Raw genomic sequence first — 23,650 nt, forward strand, 5'->3', positions numbered from 1 at the left:
ATACGGGCCTAATCGTACCTGAGGTTCTGGCTTCCATTCGTAAGAGCCAATTCAAGGCAGCTGCGTGCGTGGAGCAAAAGCATCCCGGTCTGGCAACATCACACGCTCCTTGATCCTCCACTCAACCCCCCGACCGTCACGAGCGAGAGAGAGCTTAATTACCATCCATCAGGAATTCAGTCCAGCGCCGGTATCTCAGAACAATCGCAGTCCGGTCGGTCAATGGATGGCCTGACGTCTCGAACCCCCAACTGACGTCTGCATCATCCCTCACTCTTCCCCGCATCGGCTTTGACGGCCAGCCGTGATTCCGTCCCACGCAGGACACTCAACCCCCGTAAACTACGCAGACACGCGAACGACGACGACGAGAAAACGTCATCGCATTCGACATTCGACAATGGACTACAGCGCAATCTCCAGCGACGACAACCCGGCCGGCGCATCGCCATGGGGTAACTCCCCCGGCTCGTCGCCCAACCCCAACCAGTCGACCTTTGGCTCCATCGCCGGCGACATCGGTGGCGAGCAGCCCGGCTCCCCCTTTCGCTACGGCTCGACTCCCGGAAACGGCCTGCATCAGGAGCAGGAGGGCTTCGGCAGCGGCGAGTTCAGGAGACCCGACACCGCGAGCACCACTGCCGAGTCCGCGACCGAAGTGGAAACACAAGAGTCCCGAACCGAGGTCGCTTCAGAGGCCCGGACAAGCGGCGAGACGGGCCCGGAGACGCCGCAGAAGTCGCAAGAACAAGGAGGCGGCGCGCAGGGCCAGGCCCGCCAGGAGCAGCAGAACCGCAAGCCCCAGCAGCCTCAGTTCAGGCTCCAGGCCAAGATCACGGGCCTGGAGAGGACCGGGAAGAAGGACCCCATCCTGCGGTTCGACGTTCACGTAGGGAGACGCCCCGGCGCGCAGCTGCGATTGAGTGATTGATTGACTAACGGTGCGACCAGACCAACCTTCCGAGATTCCGTACCACGCAATACCGCGACGTCCGCCGTTTCCATTCCGAATTCGTCAAGCTCGCCGAACATCTGATCTCCGCGAACCCCGAATGCTTGGTACCTACCGTGCCTCCCGCGGTAACATCAGCCGGCGCAGGAACGGACGAGGACGAAGCGCGCGTAAAGGCTCTGCTCCAGCGATGGTTCAACTATGTGTGCAGCAACGAAGTTCTTATGAGGGACGACGAGATGGTGCTCTTCGTTGAGAGCGATTTCGGCTATAGCCCCATGCACAAGATGAAGCAGCCGGCGACCGGTGTGCGCAGAAAGATCCTGAAGCAATTCGCTCCTCCCCCCGATGACACGCCGGAGCTCCAGGAGGCTCGCCCAATTGTCAAGCTGTTCTACCTGGGAACTATGGATGCGGGACACAAGGTCGATAAGTTGGTCAAGTCTCGTCGCGGTAAGTCCACGTCAACACCCCTATCACGCCTCACCTTCACCGGTCTGATATCGTTTAGGTCTCGGATTGGCTGAGTCCGACTTCGGTGTCAAGCTTGGGTCGATGCACATCCAAGAGCCCCATCAAGGTCTCGCCAACGCCTACCGGAAACTTGGCAAGATCGTACAGACCGTCGGCGACTACCACGCCGCACAAGCCACTGCAGAAGCCACGACGATCGGCGACCCCTTCCAGTATCACTCGCAGGACGCCTTCGTCGTCAAGGAAACTCTGACCAACCGTCAAATCCTCATTCGCGAGTTCCTCCAGGCCCAGGAGAACACGCGCAGCAAGCTCAACGCCGCCGATCGCCTCAAGGCGAGCTCCAACGTCCGGCGCGAGAAGGTCGATGAGGCCATCACCGCCCTCGATGACGCTCGCCAGAACGAGACGTACCTGTACCAGAAGACGACACGCGTCACCCAAAACCTCGTACAAGAGCGCAGGAAGTGGTTCGCGAGGACCGCGGCCGACCTGCGGCTCAGCATCAGGGAGTACGTCTTGCGCGAGATCGAGGCGGAACGTCGTGCTCTCGCCGTGCTGGAGAGCGTGAGACCGGACATTCGTTCCATCGACGCATCCGGCGGTCTGAGCCGTCTCGGACGCGAGGCTCACCCGACCGTAAGGCGGGCCAGCGTGGCGGCCAGCCAGGGCCCCAAGGGCGATGCATGGAGCGGCGTTCCACGACGCTCAGACCAGGCTCTTAGTCGCAGCGTGTCAGGCAGTCTTATGGCTGGTGTCCCCGAGGACGGCGAGGGCGATGATGGGCAGGGTGGGCAGAACAAGGGTGCCGGCGGCGCAGCGGGCGGCATAGCGAGTTTGTCCGGTGTGGCAGAAGAAGACGACGAGGACCGGGTGGATGCGAGAAACGCGGCGAGCCGATTGGCGACGAGCACGTTCTGATGAGAGAGGGCGGCCCGGGGGTTTTGGCGAGGGCGGGCTACGGAAATGCGTCCGAAAGGAAACAACCTGCCGCAACCGCTTCTTCTGTTTTGGGGCAGAGGCGCCTCTGAACTCTCGTATGATGTGTAATGTTGTATCCGTCCTGCTGTATGTGCTCCCCATACACATAGATTCCCAAGTATGAGCCTTGCTTTTTTCCCGTTCGCTTTGCAACATTCAGTAAAAGTTTGACCCGTCCGTGTCGTAAAAGGATGTATGTCCATTCGCAAGAGGGTTATCACCACAGAATGTGGTGACGCGGAAGAGACATCTTTCACGAGGCTCAGCTTCAATGGACGGCTCGGCCTCCGTTTGCCGGGTGGCGGCGGCGGCGGCACGTCCTCCAACGGGCAAGCCCAGATTGTAACCTCCCCTATGGAGGGGGTGGGAGGGAAAAGAACAGCACACCAAATCGCATGCACCTGCCGTCTGCTGTCTCCCTCCACCTCTGCTAATTGCTGCGGTACACCTTTTGCCTACGTTTGCTGCATTGCAGCGCGCGTCGTCGTGTCGTGTTGTGTTCCTCCATCCATCCTCACCTATCACCAGAGGAGGAGGTCCTGATCTGATCGATTGGCGGTGTGGCGGCGAAGGGGGTGGGAAACCCGGATGGAGGCGTTGTCCAGTAGGTACGGGTCTGCGAGGTTGAGCTTGTCGTGTTTGCTTGCTTGATGGCACATGTCATGATGTCGCTGTAACGGGGCAAGATTCACATGTCTTTCTCCTGCGAGAGACCCGATGCGTGGAGGCATTCTCATTTTGGTGAGGGCTGCGATGCGATGCGGGTGAGATTGGTAGTTCAGATGCACGAAAGAGTTGTTGATGGTGTCGAGGCTTGCGAGCTTGCCTTCGTGGCTGTGGCCGTGTTGGGCAGGCTTCTCGTGGGGAAAAGATGAAGGTTGTCGAGCCTCCGCGGTAGCTTTTTTTCGGGCGGCTTGTATTAGATGATTTGATAACTCAAATCTGTAGGATTGGCGAATCTGTTTGTGGTGTTTGGCTTTTGGTAACACAAGCAAGCCAGTACAGACCGGGCTTATACCGACCGACCAGTTGTTCTCATGGTACATGACGAATATCGCGGGGTAGAGCTCAACATCTGTCTTCGCAACAGTGAAATGGAGTCTGATGCCGGCAGTTCCATGAGTCGAGAGCTTATGGACAGCTTAAATTTGCACCGTTTCTCGGTATGCGTCCAATCAAAACCTGGGCAGAATTTGAAGAGGCAATGGGACGTGACAAAACTTCGTGAAAGTCCTCGTCCAATCTGTCTGGCATCTGGTGGTTGAAAAATCGGTGAGGCATGTCTCAGTTGGATCCAGAGATCTGGTAACGGCGAATGACTTATCTCAATGCCATCCGTGATCCGATGTCGAGGTCCTATTCGGTTGATGCGTTTCGAGTATATCACTCTCAATAAGAGACATAAAAATCGTCGACAGCCTCTGAGACACAATCGTCGATTACTCTCACCGCTTTGTGTTCCAAGTACGCTCGGAGATGGTAGGTGAAGTTCGTCCAAGAGGAGTTGGGTTTTGCCCTGCATGTGTCTGGGCAAAGTTTCCACTGTAAGCCAGAGTAGGACCATCACATAGGTCATATTAGCCTTTGTCTGATCTATCAGATGCCACGGCAGCCGCATTCGAGGGAGACAATGTTGGTCTGCATGGCATCCCTGCAACAGCGAGTTCAACGGCTCACACCATGTATTAGTGCTGGCCATTCGATGTACTGTCCTGATTCAGCACTGATAGCTGGCCCAACCTCTGATTTTGCTACCAAGACACTTGGGTGGCGTGGGATGCCGGCCGACAGGTATTGGAATGTCTCTCGCAGAGGCAAGAATCACAACGCGCAGTATGTGATGACTTCTATCAAAGCAGCCTGGATGAAAGTCCGCCTCCACCCACCTGTGAATGTGGTGTGGCGCGATTCGATTGCGTGAGAAAGTAATGAAGGGTTTCTCTAATTACGACAGTCTCCAACTTTCTTGAGCACGGTTGGGGTTGGCGAGCCGCCGTCGACAGACGTAACAAGGCTCCCTGGTGCGTGTTTGGTTTCCCCAGCTTGTAGTAATTTGGCAAGCGGCGAGTCGACGCAATTGAGTGACGCCCGGGATGTTGATCTTGCCTGGTCGAGGGCTCGCTTCGGCGGCTCAAGCTCTCCGGAGTCCGGATGATGTGTGTTGAAGATCGAACGGTTTCGACATTGCAACTCTCTTTAGAACGCATTGTAGGTGTTTGCCATGTTAACCTTCGAACTTACGACGATACTCGCCGAGACCAGTTGTAACGGTCTCAAAGCTGGGCTGCTAAACCGTACATGACTCACTGTGTTATCAGTGATTGGAGGCGTAGGTTATGGGACAAATGTAAGGTTCTCTGTGACGTCGCCGATGAAGGGAGAGACGCTGCTCCGATGCCTCCGGTGCTCCGGAGCTCGACTCAAAAATGTGGTATCTTCAGAACGAATCCGGCATCGTATAGGAATGGACCCATCGATCACCTCGCGGAAACGACTAGCATTCAGTGAGTTGCTGCAGACAGAGAGCTTGGGCTTGAACGTTTGCGTAGACGAGATCCGCCCATGGGTTGAGTGCTGAGCTGTTGAAGGCCAACTAGGGATGCCCCTGCACTCGCCATGTGCAGGTGTCTTGCCATAGGGCCGGTAAAATGAGACTTGCAGCTGCAGTGTATCCGCAAACTGCGGCCTATTCGTTTCTTGGGGCAAGCCGGCTCCTTTGACGTGCTAGGGTTGATAGGCTGTGATTGAATGCCGTCAAAAGAGATGGCGCGGTCCAGAAAGGTGCCTCGACTCTACCAAGACCGCTAAGTTTGGAGAAAGACGGCGAAGCGGCAGGTATTCCGTTGAGACGTTGTCGACTGCATCATCTTTCCGTTTCGTACCCGGACAGAAGAAGACGGACGGCCGTCATGGTTGTCATCGTCTGCTCAAATCTTCAAGCAGAGCGACGCAAGGGTCCAAGACTATTGGGGCAGCAACCAGGGTTTGTCTTCCCCTCAGAGGGTAAGAGGGGCTTCTGCTACCACGACAAGGGACCTTGAAGCGTGTCCATCACAGCGGGGCGCAATATGCAATCCTCTGTGCTCCGTCGGTAGCAAGCTTGACTGTGTGAAGAGCCAAGAGAAGGGAGCCAGGCATCTTGTGCACTTGGAAAATGTCGTCGGTAGCAGAAAGTGCGCCAAGATTGATTTTGATGTTTTGGATGTCAACAGGATCTTTTCAAGGATGTCGAGCGGTTGAGGAGTGATATATTTGGCGAAATGCGCATGTCGTTTGTGCAGCGAAGATCCCGCCATTCTACCACTTGATTTGAGGTGATCGACTGGAAGTATGGTTCGATATTGATAGCCGTGCCATCGTGGCAGGCAGAGTTAGAATAGGTGAACACCACCAAGGCTGGTGGAAGCATGCAGCAGTTCCGCGGGAGGCACGGAACGTGCGCCACGAGTGGTCGAGATGGCATAGAGCGTCCCTTTACCGGCTGCAGGACTCAATGATGAGACGAGATGGGTGATGACGATGTGCATTAGTTGTCAGGGCGGTATCTCCAATTCTAGAACGTCGAAAGCCGGTTGGCGGTTAGCAGGGCACGCAAGCCGGAGGCGAAGCAGGCGGCAAAACGCAAAGGGCTTGTCAGCTGTTTAGTCGTTGCTCAATTTCCCAGAGGAGCCGCCGTACGTAAATCTGCATGAAACGATGGTGCTTCGTGGTCGAGCTTCGTTTTGTCGAGAGGATGTGGAGGTTCACTGTTAGAGAAGAGAAGACGTCGAGTAATTGTATGGAGGGAAGTTGCACAGACAATCTTCCAGCGTAGGGTTCCATGTCATCCGTCCGAACATCAGTTTGCTTATGTAATGACAGGAAAGAAAGTTTATCAGCTGTCTTGCCATCAGAGCTCAGGTTGCTCTTTACTTTCGCACCTCAAATCAGATTTCAACTCGCAGGAAAAGTGCAGACTTCTCCTTCCGTTTCCCACCAGCTCCCAAGCTGGAAGTGACGACACCCTCGGTCCGCTGGAAGTGAGAAAGTTTCCCTCTTCCGTTCCAATTAGCCTCTCCCAAACTTGGAATCTCCATTAATGCATATGCGATGCACGTCCCCTGGCGATATATGTCGAAACCCAGTCCCTGGCCCTCGTCGACACCGCATATTCGCCCAAGTTGGGTCACGGCCTCTTGAACATAGCTTCCGTCTCGCGCCATGCTGTGTTCATTCTCGACAAGACGTCCAGCCTTGACCGTCCTTTACGTCGCCGGCCAAGGAACGAAGAACTCAATTACCCAGTCTGCCTACTACGCCAAGGACAATGAGGACGCAGTACCTACCACATCCCTCGGCACTCAGACAGACTCTCCAATTCAACCGTCTATCACATCCAGTCCCGCCGATTTCTCAAGTCGTCAACTCACCTCAACGGCCAGGCCATCATCTCTCGTATTTCATTCACGATTGTCCCCCTACCTACTAATTAACAGAGCCCCAAACAGATGATGGCTGGCTTGCCTACCTTGCGCCATCTACCTTGCCCACACCTTTTCAACTCCTCCCCTCCTTGGGCCATGCACCTGCGTTACAATGACTCCCCTCTTCTGAATCTCCTCTTCGACATCATCCCTGTTCCTCTAGTCCTTTCCGGGCCCTCTCTTCCGGGTACCTCACCGACCTTACCTTAGTAGCCCTCACACCTAGCCCGCAATCCCAGCACTCGCATGTGGCTTTTGCCTTGGGGACAAGAGAGAATAATTTTTCCTGCGGTTCGCCATTGTCAAATCCTACTCTCTCTGCCGACCACGTCCCCAAGAAAGGCATGGCTCATCACTGCGGCCGGCGCCAGCTGCAGCAAAGCATCGCATATGTGGCTTTCAAAGTTGGAGCTCATGCATGCCGAAACCTGTCACCACACTGATGCCATCCAGACCGTATCATCACCAGCCGCTAGTCTACGTCTACCCATGTCACATCTACAGAGTTTCGGATGGCTCGACGGCGTTCCCAGTCACTACAAATGGCAACAAAGTTACCTACATCCGAGTCTACACGCTGGTCTTCACGTATCTACGCCCATGACTGACCAGATGGTGCCCAAATGCGGCCACCTTCTTCCCGTCCCGCCTCCCATGCCCCGTTGGACCAGCTCATGCATCTTTTCCACTATTCTGTATCTCTCCTGCATTGTAGTCCGTTCCATATCTTGTAATCCACGCCGATACCAGCCAAGGGCTGTCCGCGGAACCTGAGGCGGCCCCGTCCTCAGGTATCGCTTGCATCTGATTTCCCGAGATTACATGTACGAAGAAGCTGTTAGCTTGGCCCCGATAACTTGCTGTTGTTTGGTTGGGCGAACTTGGTTGGACTACCCTTCAAGACCCCTCCTCCATTTGCCCAAGGCCCAAGAGCTCTTCCGTCTCATCCTTTACCCAGAAGGCCCTTGCAAGCTGCTAATCACTGATTGACACCACCATGAGCATCATTCACCGTCAAAGACAGCCGGAGCCGGGCTCGCCACAGAGCTACTTAAGGGGTGGAGGACTACGGCATCTTGACCCAGAGCGCTCCTACTCTCTATCACATTCTCGCACCCTTCTTCTTGCTGTCACTTTTCTACGTTAAGTGATAGAGATCTCACCACCTTCGTCGATATAAGGTCACCTCGTCTAGCTTGGTTCTCATATTTACACCCGCAAGAAACCCTGCCACATCCTCCACGTCTTTTCAACCCTGTTACCCCCAAACACAACCCCAAAAGCGAACCTATCAATCCTCGAGCCATCCCGCGCTGGTCCCCTCCCAAATCCAGGGCGCCGCCTCGCTATCCTCACCATCTCCCCTCAGTTAGTCCCTGGGCCAATCCCACTCAACTAGCCCTCCCTATTAGGCAGTTGGGCCAAGCCCCCTTCACCAACCTAACCCATCACCAACCCAACATCCCACGCTTCATCCCACGCCGCCGGCGTCATTCAACTTCGACATGGCCCCAGTCGCAACGGCAGAGACGGCACCAATGCAACTACCCGTCTACAAGTCAAAGTCATCCTCCGTCACCGCGTCTGTTTTGCATGGTCCGCGGGACCTGCGATTGGTAAGTCTTCATCTTCCTGCGGTACGGTGACGTGGGGAATGTAAGCCTGTCACACATAACCCCACGTTGATCGTGTCGTATCCATACGCCTTACATGTTTCCCGCCCCGCCCAAGACCTAATTCTAACGACATGTCTAGGAGGTGAGATCTATCGAAGAGCCTGGAGTTGGCGAGGTGCAGATCTCCATCAAGAGAACCGGCATCTGTGGGTCCGACGTCAGTTACTACAAGAAGTTTGCCAACGGTGACCTCTGCGCCTGCCACCCTCTATCTCTCGGCCATGAGTCTTCCGGAGAAGTTGTGGCCATCGGCCCCCAGGTAAACGGGTTCAAGCTTGGTGACCGTGTTGCCCTCGAAGTCGGTGTTCCCTGCGGACAATGCACCATCTGCAGAAAGGGTCGATACAACCTCTGCAAGAAGATGAAGTTCCGATCCAGCGCCAAAAGCGTCCCTCATTACCAGGGCACTCTGCAAGAAAGAATCAACCACCCCGCGGCATGGTGCCACAAGATCCCCGATCACGTATCCTACGAGGCCGCCGCTCTCCTTGAGCCGCTCTCCGTAGCCATCCACGCCGTCAACCGAGCGACACCCGAGCCCGGATCCTCAGCCTTGGTGATCGGAGCCGGCACCGTGGGCCTTCTCACCGCCGCAATGGCACGCCAGGCCGGCTGTGCCCAAGTCACAATCACCGACGTCGACGCCGGCCGGGTCAACTACGCCATCTCCAAGGGCTTCGCGACCCACGGCTACGTCGTCCCTGCGCCGGGCTCCTCCTACGGCAACAACTCGGGAACATCGACCCCGGCCGACCCCGGCGTCATGACTCCGGCGAGCATCTTCTCGGTCCAGAGCATCCAGGGCAAGTTCGACGGCGCCAAGGCCCTGGCCGGCGAGATCCTCGCCCTCACGAGGGTGCCCGAGGAGCTCGAGACGGACGCCGAGGACGAGGGCGTCGACGTCACATTCGAGTGCACCGGCAAGGAGATCTGCATGCACACCAGCCTCTACGCCACGAGACCCGGCGGCAAGGTCGTCATGGTCGGCATGGGCACTCCCGTCCAGACCCTCCCGCTGTCCGTCGCGCACCTGAGGGAGATCGACATCCTGGGCATTTTCCGCTACGCAAACACCTACCCCACCGGCGTCCGGCTCCTCTGCGCCGCCAAGGGCAACGGAGGAGGAGTTCTTCCCCGTCTTGACGACATGGTCACGCATCGATTCAAGGGCCTGCACAACGCCGCCAAGGCGTTCGAGCTTGCCAGCCGTACGTGCGACGATGAGGGAAACCTCGTCTTGAAGGTCGTCATTGAGGCCTGAAGAAGTGTGTTCGGCTTCCTTCAGTTATAAGAGAGAAAAAAAAAACACAAAGAAAAAAAAAAAACCATTAGTCTGCGTTCTCAGCTTTGCTTGTACTTCTTTCCGGAAAAGGAGACGATTGATACCAAACTAGACCCTTCCTTTTCAGCCAGTTTTGATAGCGGATACATGTTTGGTTTCTTATTTACGGTTGGGTATGGCTAGTAATAGCGGTCGAGGGCGAGCGAAAACGGTGGACGCTCATAGATTTCTTTTCCTACGGGGATATGGCACGAAAATCGGAAATGTGTCGATGGGCAAAATGGGGCAGTGTGAACTAGGAAAACCAACTTGGTAGAAATTGAAGTTTAGTCAAACCATGAGATCATCAAGTACAATCCTACTTCACAAAGTCTAGTCCAGTAAACATCTTGATGATGGGTTCTTTTGATCGAGGCTTGCTAATCAGGCCAAAATGCGTATCGTCGTGTCTGCATTACTCCCCCTAACGCCGTAGTTTCCCAGATGTAGAAGCCCTATATGGGCACCTCACAGGCATCATTTGTCATTTCTAGCCACCTTCGTTAAGCTTGCGCTTACTCTTGCCTTTGCGATCTTCATCGGTATCCTAGATCATGACATCGCCCACGCCAGAGACGCTAAAACTGGGCGAGCCAGAGTAGCCGGCATATTCGGCAGGACCCGCTCTGCGATCTCTATTCTTGGCGGTCTCCAGAATGCTGAACTTCTTGCCGAGGTCTCGCATGCCGCTGATGCTCTGCATGAGGTCGTTGAGGCGCGAGACGATGGCGACGTCGTTCTCCTCGGCCACGACCTCCTTCTCGAAATTCTCCACGTCCGACGGCATGACCAGATCCAAGCGGTTGACGAGCGCCTGGATCTGACGGAGGATGGTGTGAGAGGGCGTCGTATGCGCACCGCCGGCGGTCTGCTGCTGCTGCTCCAGGCCGGGGAGGTATTCGGGGGGCAGGCGCTCGAGGTAGCTGGTGATGAGGCGGATGCGGCCCTGGAGCATCTTGACGGCGTTGGCCTTGGCCGTGAGAGCGGCGATCATCTCCTCCTCCTCGGGCGAGAGCTGGACCTCGGCCTCATCACTCTGGTCGCCCTCGGGGAGAACGGCGCGGCGCTTTCCGCCGGACTCGACGACCTTGGGCTTCGCTTCCTTCGGGGCCTGGATGGCGGTGGCGTTGCCGGCGCCGCGGGCAACGTGGTCCATGCTGATCATCTCGGCCTCGCCCGTTTCGACGGTGTAGGGCAGCTCGCGGAAGCGGAGCTTGAGCTTGTTGGACTCGCCGTCCTCCATCTTCTTATCCTCGCCATCCGCGGCGGCGGCCTTGGAGGCGTCGTCGACCTCGGAGTTTGACTCGAAGATGGTCATGGGCAGCTTGCCGCCGACGGAGTGGGTGAGGACCTCCTCTGGGTGGAAGCCGAGGAGAAGGGCGGACTCGTTGAAGTCGGCGAGGAGTTGGTTGTGGATGGGGAGGACGGTCGGGGTCGGGCCGGTGGTGGGGAGGAGGGTGTACCAGCCGACGAGGTCGAGGCTGCGGTCCTTGTGGACTGTCTTCACTTGGGGATCGTTAGTTATCTAATTGCGCGTAGATATGAGGCATCCAAAACCTACTCTGCTCTAATCTCGCGGCGAACCGCATGGAGTCTAGCAGGTATCCGCCATCCACCTCTGGCGCTGTTACCGTGTGGCACTCGAAGGCATGTTCGATGGTGACCTCGCGGCCGTTTTGCTGGCCCAGGAGGGCACCGACGATGGGGCCTGCTTGGGAGCGCAGGGTGTGGCGGGTGATGTAGTCGGAGATGGTGAGGAGGACGAGGGGGTGGAGAACTGCTTGAAGCTCTGAGGACTTCTGGTTCGATATGAGCGGGTTCGTGCTGGAGGAGGCCATGGTGGGCGGTGTTTGCCCGTGGCCGTGGGTTGTCGGTTCTTTTCTTTTTACTCGGAACGTGTGACCATGCGGAAGATTTTGAGTACGTCGGTTGGTAAGGAAGTTGTGGTGTTTTGGAGAGTCAGCGTAGGCTGTCGTCTGCAATCGTAATTGTTGTTGGAAAGGTGAAGCTGCCTCCAGGAAAGATGCCCCGCGATGTGGGGAGTCAAGGTAGGCAGGCGCCTGGAGCTACACTACCTGACCGGCCCCAACCCGGAGACAATCAAAGTTGAGGCTGAAGATGAGGCTGAACAAAACGGCCAAGCCACCTTGACTCCCATTGGCCGATATTATCTAGCCAATGAAGACATCAAGAAGCTATTGTGGGTCTTCACTGTCCAACCTCCATTCATTTTGCCAGCTCTGCCCTTGCAGCATCCCTCACATCACTCAAAGTGGTGCTTGGCTACCTCACCATGTTATCAACCATCGGTCGCATTCTCTAGCACCTCTCCACTGCCTTTTCTTCTTCTATCGCCTCTCTAAACTGAACCAAGTGGACTCATTTCAGTATTCCAGCACTTTCCCCCTCGCCAATGGCCCTCAATGTGCACAACCAGCCCCTTCAAACTTGGAGCTCTCGGTTAGCCAGAAAGGCATGGGTGTGTGTCTGCTGCCACACAAGGGTGCAAGCATTGTTTCTACTGCCCTCAAATGTCGACCTTTTGAGCTTTACAGACAATCAACAGCAGGCAACAGTCAATACCTTTGATGGCATGAGATGGGTGAGCTTGCAGTGTAATCAGTTGGAGCATTCACCCACATCATGCCGCTTCCCTGCCTCTGCCCAGGTGGCAATCTGCATGCTGATGGGAGAAAAAAGTGGCCATCGATTCAAAGTGCTTGTCACAGTACGTAGAGTGCTGTGAATCCTCCCTTTTATTACCGGGCTAGTGTCCGGTCATCCACCAAAGACAAGAGTTGAAAGACAAACCGTGCAACATGCCAGCACTTTTCTCTTGGCTTCTCTCTTTGCTGTTAATGACTTGCTAATGCTGCCGTGCCGGGTCCCCGTCATTCCAACTCAGCACTCTGCCAAAGCCGTTACGACAGGGTTCAAATATGGATGCTTGGCCATTCTTGTCCAGTAGCCACATCCCTCCGTCTCATCCATGTTGCATCCGTTTCCGCACCCGCAACATCTAACCAACACTCTTCTTCTCTCTTCAGCATGGACAGCTCTCATTACTACCATCAAGCCATGATGTTTCCTGCCGCGTTTCCTCAGGTATTCCCAACAGTACCACTCCCACCCCCACCTCCTCAGCCTTTTCAGCCCGTGGTACCTGCAAAACGAGAAGACGACGATGTCCAGTTCGTGTCCTCCAATCCGGTTAAGAGGAGGAAAGTTGATGGATATCGGCCGATCATGCCACCTTCAACAACCACGCAACCACCGCCGGTAGTCAACCATCCTGTCACCGCACCTATCCAGCAGCCACCTGAACCCGCCAAGCAACCCGCACTCACCACAAATCCGGAACGGCGAGGGAGCACCGGCATGGTTGATCCGTCATCTACGGCACACGAGATGGACGTTGACCCGACGCGAGGATGCTCCGTTCCGATCCCGGAGAGGTCTCACTACCCAGACTCATTCTGGACGGCGCCGGCAACCGGTCCTCAGAGCTCACCGCCGGTGTCTCCCAAGACGATGCCGGAGCATGTTCTTCCGTCCATGCTCCGGCTGGGCGAAGAACCTGGATCGGCGCCCGGTCCTGTGAACGGGTTGACTAGCGGCAGCGGGGCCGCGACAAGCGACGTTGGCTTTGCCGGATCGGCTTATCCGAATAACGACCCGAACAATGTCTCACAACCGACACGAGCGGAAGGTACGCCACCTCAAACCAACGCGGATAATCAAATGCAAACTGAGACTGCAAAGGACACGCACACCGTCGACATACTTCCAGAGCCGGCTGGCGGTACTAACGTTGGCCACGCCGGCCTCGAGAGTCTGGCCACTGCGACGGTAGATACAGCTAATTCACAGCAACAGCAAGGCACAGCAGAGGCCATGCCATCGGGGCCAGCGGGATTCAATTATACTCAGCCCTGTGCCCCCGCTGAGCCAAAGCAGACACTGACCGTTCCCGTGTTGGATTACCAAAGGAGTCACAGCCCAGAAAGGGTTCCAGACGCCCACAGACAATCTCACACTCACCATCCTCTGCCTCACGCTAGCCCAGTGTCTTCACTTGCCCATATTCCGCTTCATCCGTCAGCGCACACTTCTTCTCACGGTACATCCTCAGCCCAAGCCGACTCCTGCGGAAACCGTGCTGGAGGCGGGACGAAGGGGCCATGTCGGCAATGCATGGAAGCAAGAATGCGCCAGCAAGCAGCAAACCAAGCGGCCAGCATGAATGCGGCAGCTGGTCTTCCCGCGAGTGGTAAAGGTCCTGTGACGAATCCAACCTCCGTTCCATCGACAGCAATCCAGCAACCGTGGACACACATGCTTGGCATCAACCCATATCACAACATGATGGCCGGCGCCATGTACGGCCCGATGCTCCAGCAACCCATGATGACACCAAACGGCCACTTCACTCTCCCTCAGCAACATGCCCATATCCCCCATGGACTTTCTTCCGCACAGCAGACAGGCGGCCACATGCTCTCTATGTCACATCCGCCATCGATGCCGCCAACTCAATCATTCATCCCGGCCCAGATGAACCCGAAGCCCGCCAAACCACCTACCAACCACACGCAAGCCACCCGAGCGCAAGAAGCACAGCTCACGACAAAACACATCATCGTCGACATCGCAGACACGTGCCTCAACATGTTCCCGTTCGAAGACGTGGCCAAACGACACAACCAGCCCGAGCAGAAGGTCCGCGACATCTTTTCCGCCGTCATCCAGGTGCCGCTCCTGCGTTGCAACACGGACAAGAGGAGGGCGGGCAAGCTGGGCACGGCGAGGGTGAAGGAGTTCAACCAGGCCAAGAAGGACGCGCAGGCCCAGGCGAGCGCGAACCAGTTGAAGCAGGACTCGGTGAACCAGGGTCCTTACCCGCCCTCGGCCTGGGAGATGGCGCAGTTCATGGGGCCCGGCGACGTACGGCTCGGGACGTTGTCTCAGTTCTCGGGGCCATGGTGAGGGGCATATCGATGGGCATCGCGGGTTTTAGGAGAATCTTTTGAGCATAAAATGGTGCAAGGCGTTTTTGTGTTTCTTATTGGGCGGTCTTGTGAGTTTTGTATCTATACCCCACCGTCCAAAATTCCAACTTTTCCCACTTCGCGTCCGCCACCAGCTCTATCGTGAGTTACCGCTGCTTCCCTTCACGTTCGGCCACTGTACATGACCCGGCAGCGCCTCCCTCGTCAGACTCACCTCAAAATTCCCCGTACGCGAGAGCCTCGCATGCTCGACCATCACGCGCCGGAGCCGGCACATCTCCCCGTCGTCGCCCTCGCTCTTCGCCTTCTGGTAATCGGCCATCAGGACGACCTGCTCGGCCTCGTACCGTGTGCGGTTCTGGCGGAGGTTCATGGACCGATGGCACGCCGCGCAGCTGTCGTTGAGGAAAGCCGGCTGCCAAGCCGCGCCCTTGCACTCGCTTCCCTTGCCACAGTCCTGGAGGCGGGAGCGGAGGGCGTGGCCGCAGGACATTGTCGTCTCTGTTCCTTTGCACATTGTCTGCGTCTCTGTGTACTCACCTTGGGTATTCTTCCCGTTCTAGTTCCGGGCGTGGGGTGTCTGGGATCTCACAGGATGTCGTCTATTTATGTCTACATTCTCTGCGTGGTCTTTTTTTGTTCCTGAACGAGGTGTTTCTGGAAGCTATCTGCAACACTGTCTTCGTTTCAATGAACTGCTTCATTGTAAGCTTCATCAATGTTGGTCAGTACAAAGACGTCTTTGTCCGAATGAGACCTATGCCTCGGTGAGCTCGTTCGTCCCGCGATTACCACTCTCCCACGTGCGCCAGGCCAGGCCAGGCCACAGCAATAAGCAGGGGTTGAGACCAACACCCTCTTCCAATCCCCCCTCTTGTTTTCGAGTGACGGAATACCACCCTCCATCTTATCCGAAAGGGTTGCCTTCAACGGCCGCTCAGACACAAACCCTTGCTCGCGCGGATATCAACTCTGAGAAAAAAGCACAAGTCACGGATACCATCTCGCATTTCCCGCCCGCGCTATTGCTATGCCGAGATGCTACGCGAGGGGGGAGTCCCGAATGTTTGGCATGGTGTTTGCTTATCGACGAATGGGAACGGTTGCCGGGGAAGGGTGGTTGGTTTGAATCTCGAAATTGCCCACCAATCGGGAGGGCGGAGGGCGGTGAGCGGTTCTGAAGAGGCGCGGCTTCGGCTCGTGAGCGCCGCCGGCCCGTCGAGGGTTCTCAGAGGCGGCAAAGACAATATTGAGAGACGCGGTGGTGGTTTCGGTTGATGAAAACGGGGGCAGCGGGAGATGGTCTTAGTGCTGTGCGCGGGATGCTGGGTTGAGCTACACACCCTTCTCAGACCGATGTTGTCATTATCTACAATGTTTTCGTTCTCTACCACGTGCGGAGAGCCGTTGGACGGCACGTAGGCGAGATGGGATCAAGTTAGTTATCGTTGATGGTCTTCTGGGGGTGAGGGAGTAGGCGTATGTATGGTGAGCGACTTGGGTGCATGTGGAATGGCCTGATGATGGGCGGTGCAGATGCATGGGCGATGATCTCCATCAGCTGGTGATATCTGAGTTGATTGTTTGCTTTTGGTTGCTATCATGTAGCCGTTGACGGTGTGGGAGGGGCGCTGAGATGGATGCGGAACACCTAGGAGACGGTGTTGATGATGACGAAGGTTGTATGAGAGAGGTCCCAAGGGCAATGACGTCGAGTGAGAGTAGCATTGATAAGTTAGCAGGACAGATCAGGTGGCATATCAGAGTCCAGATAAGTGAGTACTGGTCAAATCAGTTGAGCACTTTGTCGCTGGAAACCAACAAACTCGGCGTTGAGCTCCATGAGACAATAAAGTTCACGTTATAGACGATTCGTACTCCCTTATTCTGGATATGTTGATGATATTGAGACTTTCCAAGCATATCAAGTGTTACTATCTATTCTCACACAACGTCGGCCTCTAGAAGGGGGAACCCAGTAAAGCATACATGTATATAATACAACGACGCATCGCCCTTCTGCTATTCATTTCCAGCTACGTCACCTTCTGATACCATCTCATCCATGATACCTTACCGTCCTCATGGTTTGGCAGCAGGAGGAGTGGAGTCTTCGCAAGTGCGACGTTGTCGTCCCCACGGGGTAGTAAGAGAGTCATGTAGGGTTAAACCCATCTGGCATGCGGCGGTGTCCACTCACACTACTTACCTCTCATTTCGTGCCCCAAGGTAACGTTTCAGTTCCCCGAAGCTTCGATGAAGTTCGACTGTCGTTGATATAAGGGCACGTTTCAGGAGTATCGTGAGTTGAGAACCGTCTTCGACTTCCTCTCCAGCGACCGGGAATCCGGGTTGCTTTTACCATTGATGTTATCTCCCCCGCAGAAGACCTGGAGGCAACACTGCCCCGCCATGGAATTTCGCACCTTGTGCACGCCAGCTGGACTCTGAGGGTAGGTAGGAGGACCCACTCGCTGAAAAACGCAGCTCTCACGCCTCGGTGAGCCACCATTCCATCCGAAGTCTAGGATTCCTTTGTCCTCAACGGCCACCCTTCTGGTCTATCGGGAACCTCCCAAACCCAAGGCCCCGATCCAACCTACGAGTCCAAAGATACTTGCCCCCTAAAAAAAAGAAGGCTGTCATCACAAGTTGGGCGAAGATGCGAGCCATTTGGCTCAGTCCGCAAAAGTGTCATTCACAACCTAGGGTCCGGCACAAATACCACCAAGTTCGAGTCTCTAGTATCTTGTGTGTTTTCGACAAGCTCGAGGTGGCGCGCTTGAAATACAGCGCGTTCTTCACATTTTGTTTTTTGCTTCTGTTTTTTATCGATTTTTGCTTGTTTTGGCGATTATCTTGGGTTCGGAGTGTGGTGTTTTGATCTTTTCTAAATGGCTTGTATCTGGGTAGGAGTGTCGCGGCAGAGGCAATGACGGCAGGCGTAAAACGATTTGGCTAGTCGAAAAAATCAACTTCTTTTTTTTACTCTGCCAGCTCCAAATTCCATAGAGAGACTCACGGTGCCGTGGTCATGGTCTACGAAGACTTGCACGTACTGCGACGTTGGACTTGATGTCGAAGTGGCTGAAATGATTGGCCCAAAAACAAAACGGCCTTTGACATCTCGTTTGACGGCTTCCATTAAAGCAATGACTCGCCGCCTCAATCTTCACGAAATCCATCACATCCTCAACGTCACAGACTTGAACCGCAAAACAACCCAACGATACATCCGGATTGCCATGTCGTTACCACCCGCAACATCCAATGTCACGTTCCATCGGCAAGAAACAGCATGCGACACCAACCACCAGGCGGAGCCTCAAGCCCCAAGGACCCTCCCTCCTCGCTCCTCGCTGCAAGGGACGAGCGCGGCCGGTGGTGCGGGTGGCACCGTTCGACGCGTGAAATTGGGGGTCGAGACCCAGTTTCCCGGGATCATCAACCGACAGACGACGAATCACGCACACGAATTGGACCTCAGCTCACCATTCACCCGCACAGATCCCCAAAGACTGTGGGAGGAACAGCGGCGTTCCCGGTCCAAAAGATCGGATAATGCGGAGAAGAAAACACGAACACGCTGCTTATCTATCGAAAAGAATGGATATCCACCCCGCCTGGAGAACGGGGCGCTGTTACCATGTCGAATATTGTAAGAAAAAAGGGGTCGCGTGTCTCTCTTCCCGAGGGAAAGTTTGCTCGATTGATAGGGGTGGACCAGACCTGAATTTCGACTTCAACGTTGCTGTTCCGTGTCATCTGTCCCATCTCGAGGTTCCTGTCGGAGGATGATGGTTTGGAGTTTGCTCTGACTCGGGGATTTAATTACTACGCCAACGCTCTGAAGAGAACTTGGAGATCAAGAAGCAGTCATCGCGTTACCAACCACAAACGTCATGCCGCAGAACGAAGAGCCAGCGGTGGCGATGCCACAGGATGTCGAAAGCAACGAGGATTTCGAGCAGAAGGAATCATCGAAATTGATGAGACTGTACTCGCACCCATGGACACAGTGAGTTACCATGACAAGAGTGTTTTCGGCAGACGCTAACCATGATCCAGGATTCTGCTCATCAGCTTCATATGCTTCTGCATGCCTGGAGTACGTCTTTCGAATACAGAATGAGAGGACAAGATGCTGACGTTTCAGATGTTCAATGCTCTCTCCGGTCTGGGAGGCTCTGGTCAGGTCGACTCAACCGTCGCAGCTAACGCCAACGTCGCTCTTCTCTCGACCACGGCGGTGGCCGCGCTCTTCATTGTCGGCCCCATTTTCTCCTTCGTCGGACCTAAGATCTGCTTCTTGATGGGCGGCTGGACGTACGCCATGTACAGCGGCAGTCTGCTCAGCTTCAACCGTGAGCTATTTCTTTCCACAAAGTACCCGCACAAGCGCTGACGTGACACTTGTAGACAATGGAAACGGCGCCTTCGTCATCGCTGCCGGTGCGATTCTCGGCATCGGCTCCTCCTTCATCTGGATTGTTCAGGGCGCCATCATGACGACGTACGTTCACGAATCACAAAAGGGCCGAGCCATCGCCGTGTTCTGGATCATCTTCAACCTTGGTGGGGGCGTCGGTTCTCTGGCTGCTTTCGGGCTCAACTTCCACTCCACGACCGGCACCGTCAACGACGCGACCTACATTGCGCTCATGTCCATCATGCTGTTCGGATGGGCTTTGGGCATCTTCATTTGCTCGCCCAAGCGCATCCGCTTGGCACAGCTCAGCGCCGCCACCGAGACGGAGAAGCAGAGCGTGAAGGGCATGTTCGACATGTCCGTGGCGACGCTGTGCAATTGGAGGGTGCTTTGCATGCTGCCCCTTTTCTTCTGCGCCAACGTGTTCTACTCGTACCAGCAGAACAACGTCAACGGCATGACGTTCAACATTCGAACACGGTCGCTCAACGGTGCTCTCTACTGGATGGCGCAGATGGTCGGCGGTCTCGTCATCGGTGTCCTCCTCGACCTCCCCATGCTGGAGCGCCCGGGACGTGCCCGGTTGGGCTGGGTAGTGCTGTTCGTTACCGGCATGGCGATCTGGGGCGGCGGCTACCAGTTTCAGATATGGCAAGATGCTCGCCACGCCCAGGGCCTCATTCAGGATATCGATTACACGCAGGGCTCTATCTCTACGGGACCGATCTTCCTGTACATCTTCTACGGAGCGTATGATTCTCTCTGGCAGTCGTACTGCTACTGGCTCATGGGGACCCAGTCCAACTCGCCTGGCAGAGCGGCCGTTCTGGTCGGCGCTTACAAGGCATTTCAGGCAGCGGGAGGGGCGATGGCGTGGAGGATCAATGCCATTCACACCAGCGCGATGACCCAGCTTGCTATGAACTGGGGTCTGAGCATCGGTTCGTTGCTTCTGGCGTTACCTACGGTGTTGACGGTGACGAGGAGCACTGGCGTCTTGGAAGAGGCTGGTGCAGAGGTGCCAAATGAGAAGGCCGAGGAGAAAATGGTTGAGGATTCGTAGATGAGGGCGTTGGTACAGCCGTGGAAGTATACCATGGCGCTGCACAAACAGACGCAGCATCGAATACACGAAGCTGACGGGAACCATAGCAACTTACTCTGGATATTCTTTATGTTGATATTCAGCGCAGTTGAAACAATCTTCATGTTAGTAAACATAATTCTCAAAGGACTGCTTTGAAACTGATAGTAATTGATACTCTCAACTACCTTCATCCGTGTCTTTAGCCCTGTTTTCGCTTCCTCTCTTTAACACGATCTCACGATAATCCACGGCCCCTTTCTGGTGCCAAGCCTCCCGTTTGTTGTTGGGGACGAGCACCTTCCTTCCCTTCCTGCCTTTACTTCGCTCTTCCTCTCTTCTTGCCGCCCGCGTCACGTGTGGTCGGCACCTTCCAATATTCGTAGAACAGCAACCTTCCTGCCCTCACACCTGTCTTCTACCATTTATTTCCCTGGCCACCTGCGTCAGAAGGAAGACATCAACCCTCGTCACTTCCGGCATCACCGCTTCTGTTGCCACGAAGCCTTCGTCTTTTTTGAGTTCTTCTTTCCTCCACCTGTCTGACCAGCATCGATACCAGCGTCTTACCCCTTCCTATCAAACTGTTGTCCTGATCCTGTTTCGGCCGTGAGAAGCAGCGGCAATGACAGACGACAATCACACCGAAGCCAGCTTCTCGCTCGCCGACGATGTGTACGCTCGCACCATCGACAAGCTGAGAGAGCTTGGCTTGTCGAATCTCGTCGCCCTTCCTCAGCTGGTCGTGGTTGGTGACCAGTCGTCCGGCAAGAGCTCGGTTTTGGAGAGCGTGACTGGATTCGCCTTCCCTCGCGCTCCGGAGCTCTGCACGCGCTATGCTACGCAGATAACTTGTCGACGAGATGACGTCGAGGGTGTCACCATCACCATCATCCCGTCTCCCAACTCGGATGGCTCTCGCAGGGCGGAGCTGGAGCAGTTCAAGAGAACCCCGCGCATGGAGGCACTGGCTCTTGCCACTGTCTTCCGTGAGGTAATTTCTTACATCCAACAAATCAATGGGATGCATTCTAATTGTGGTCATATGCTAGGCAAACAAGATTCTGAAGATTCGCGAGGCTCCAACTACCAGCAGCTTCGATGCCATGTCAACGTTTTCGGAGGACACCCTCAAGATCGAGATCAGTGGACCCACCGTGAGCATTTTCATCATTAACATCGTTGTTCTTTTGACTGATAGGATAAATAGCAACAACACCTGACGGTTATCGACGTTCCCGGCATCTTTCGTACGGCCACCACCGGCTGGACCACCGCCAGCGATATCGAACTGGTTAACAAGATGGTCAAAAGCTACGTCAGCAGCTCGAGAGCTATCATCCTCGCTGTTGTTCCTTGCAATGTCGATATTGCCACCCAGGAGGTTCTTACCTTGGCCAAAAAGTTCGACCCTGAGGGAGTTCGCACGATGGGTGTCCTCACAAAGCCTGATCTTGCCACGGAGAGGGCTACGCAGCAAATCGTCTGCGAACTCATCGAGGGAAAGAGATTTCCTCTGCGTCTCGGATACTGCGTCGTGAAGAATCGCAGCGCAGATGACAACAACTCCACGCTCGGAGACAGAAACGCATCCGAGAAGAACTTCTTCTCTACGACTCCTTGGTCGAGGCTTCGGACTACCAAGAGAATTGGCGTCGACAACCTTCGTGTCCGTCTTAGCACCCTTCTCAGAGAGATATCGAAGAAGGAATTCAAGAACGTCGCGGCTGAAGTCGAGCGTAACCTGTTCAGTGCCTTCAACGCCCTTGAGGCGATGGGCCCGCCGAGGGACCGTCCTGAGAACCAGCGACGATACTTGGGACAGTTGAGCACGGACTTCCAGGACATTGCCCGCCGTGCGCGTGACGGTCACTACAGTGGTATGGAGATTTTCGACCAGCATCAACAGCTTCGTCTTGTCACCAACGTCGTGGCCCTTCAAGAGATCTTCAGTGATACCTTCGAGAAATGGGGCCATACTCGTCTTTTCGAGGGTACTGCCCAGAAAAAGATTCAAGACACCCCTCCTGTTCTGCTTACTCTGTCCGAAGACCATGGTCCCGAGATGGAGGGCGTGATTGACGACCTGCATGGAATACTGAGAGATCTTGACTTCGACTGCCCGGCACCTCGGGCAGATTCGCTGACCGCCCAGATAGAGATGGCTTTCAAGAGGACTCGAGGTCCCGAGCTTGGAACGGTGAGATCTGTCTATACCCCTTGTCATCTGCCTTTGCTGTCATTTGATTTCCCAGTCATTACAGCTGCCCACTATAGTTCCACAGTACTGATGCTTCTTACAGTTTAGTAGCTCTGTCCTGGGCGAGGTTTTCAGAGAGCAAGCCAAGAAATGGGCACCGTTGATTCTTCAACAAACCAGCCGGGCCATCATTCTGGTTCATATCTTCATCGGCCGTTTGCTCGTCATCAAGTTTCCCGATGCCAACCTCCGAAGCAAAGTTTTCAACATTCTTTTGAAGCAGAAGCTGCGAGCTGCTTACCAAAGGGCCATGGACCATGCCGTGTTCCTTCTCGATGTTGAGATCAACGGACAGCCTTACACACTCAACCATTACTTCAACAGTAACCTCCAAGTTGCCCAGGCTGGTAGGCTCAAGCAGACGCTACAGAAAGTCGCCGGCCAGAAGGAATCCAGCCTCGATGACACCGACTCCGCGGGTTGGTGGGTCACGGAGGAGATGCTCTCCAAGCTCACGCAAGACCGGTCCAACGCCGAGCAAGTCCGCGTCGACATCCACGACATCCTGCACAGCTACTACAAAGTCGCGCGCAAGCGTTTCATTGACGTCATGTGCCAACAGGTCATCTTCCACTTTCTCCTGGACGCCAAGGACGGACCCCTCAAGATCTTCTGCCCCGACCTGATCATGGGCCTGGACGATGCTCAGCTCCGCGCCATCGCGGGAGAAGACGCGAACACTAGGGAAGCCCGCGAGCAGCTGACCCAAGACATCGAGCTTCTCAGAACCGCGATGAAAGAGTTGAGCTACGGCATCCACGTTTGATATGCTGACAAGGTGGCGGCGGGACATAGATTCTTTTGTCGGTAACGACTGATGTTCAAGGGACGGCGTGGCATTCGTTACGGTCTGGTGTATGAGTCTACAGCATTTGGAGGGAAGACGGATTTGCTGAATATGGCGGTTGAAAATGACTAGGAAATGGAAGCCGTCTATGAAAATTGAGGATAGGTAACTCCATAGATGTTTGCCAATGGAATAAGGACTTGCTTTGATAGAA

The 23,650-nt window shown here is 55.2% G+C and overlaps 7 protein-coding genes across 7 annotated transcripts; 5 read left to right on the forward strand and 2 right to left on the reverse strand.

Annotated features, from left to right (window-relative positions):
* Positions 1 to 400: 400 nt before the first annotated feature.
* CkaCkLH20_12945 (PX domain-containing protein) lies at positions 401 to 2,347 on the forward strand (the record flags this gene model as incomplete). The annotated part of the gene is made up of 3 exons (XM_038895656.1): positions 401 to 889; positions 952 to 1,405; positions 1,464 to 2,347. 3 exons carry the CDS (start codon positions 401 to 403, stop codon positions 2,345 to 2,347), a joined length of 1,827 nt encoding a protein of 608 aa, XP_038739013.1.
* A 6,028-nt stretch (positions 2,348 to 8,375) lies between these two features.
* CkaCkLH20_12946 (alcohol dehydrogenase GroES-like domain-containing protein) lies at positions 8,376 to 9,807 on the forward strand (the record flags this gene model as incomplete). Its single annotated transcript, XM_038895657.1, has 2 exons — positions 8,376 to 8,486; positions 8,626 to 9,807. 2 exons carry the CDS (start codon positions 8,376 to 8,378, stop codon positions 9,805 to 9,807), a joined length of 1,293 nt encoding a protein of 430 aa, XP_038739014.1.
* Positions 9,808 to 10,414: 607 nt separating this feature from the next.
* On the reverse strand, positions 10,415 to 11,705 carry CkaCkLH20_12947 (cop9 signalosome subunit 6; the record flags this gene model as incomplete). Its single annotated transcript, XM_038895658.1, has 2 exons — positions 10,415 to 11,373; positions 11,429 to 11,705. The coding sequence occupies 2 exons, from the start codon at positions 11,703 to 11,705 to the stop codon at positions 10,415 to 10,417; spliced, it is 1,236 nt and encodes a 411-aa protein (XP_038739015.1).
* Positions 11,706 to 13,113: 1,408 nt separating this feature from the next.
* Positions 13,114 to 14,853, forward strand: CkaCkLH20_12948 (uncharacterized protein; the record flags this gene model as incomplete). The annotated part of the gene is made up of 1 exon (XM_038895659.1): positions 13,114 to 14,853. One exon carries the CDS (start codon positions 13,114 to 13,116, stop codon positions 14,851 to 14,853), a length of 1,740 nt encoding a protein of 579 aa, XP_038739016.1.
* A 159-nt stretch (positions 14,854 to 15,012) lies between these two features.
* CkaCkLH20_12949 (uncharacterized protein) lies at positions 15,013 to 15,393 on the reverse strand (the record flags this gene model as incomplete). Its single annotated transcript, XM_038895660.1, has 1 exon — positions 15,013 to 15,393. One exon carries the CDS (start codon positions 15,391 to 15,393, stop codon positions 15,013 to 15,015), a length of 381 nt encoding a protein of 126 aa, XP_038739017.1.
* Positions 15,394 to 18,778: 3,385 nt separating this feature from the next.
* Positions 18,779 to 20,368, forward strand: CkaCkLH20_12950 (uncharacterized protein; the record flags this gene model as incomplete). The annotated part of the gene is made up of 4 exons (XM_038895661.1): positions 18,779 to 18,894; positions 18,945 to 18,984; positions 19,033 to 19,240; positions 19,296 to 20,368. 4 exons carry the CDS (start codon positions 18,779 to 18,781, stop codon positions 20,366 to 20,368), a joined length of 1,437 nt encoding a protein of 478 aa, XP_038739018.1.
* A 646-nt stretch (positions 20,369 to 21,014) lies between these two features.
* On the forward strand, positions 21,015 to 23,415 carry CkaCkLH20_12951 (uncharacterized protein; the record flags this gene model as incomplete). The annotated part of the gene is made up of 4 exons (XM_038895662.1): positions 21,015 to 21,383; positions 21,442 to 21,546; positions 21,600 to 22,589; positions 22,693 to 23,415. The coding sequence occupies 4 exons, from the start codon at positions 21,015 to 21,017 to the stop codon at positions 23,413 to 23,415; spliced, it is 2,187 nt and encodes a 728-aa protein (XP_038739019.1).
* Positions 23,416 to 23,650: the final 235 nt, after the last annotated feature.

This window comes from Colletotrichum karsti, assembly GCF_011947395.1.
Source record: "Colletotrichum karsti strain CkLH20 chromosome Unknown Scaffold68, whole genome shotgun sequence".
Classification (NCBI taxonomy): Eukaryota; Fungi; Ascomycota; class Sordariomycetes; order Glomerellales; family Glomerellaceae; genus Colletotrichum; species Colletotrichum karsti.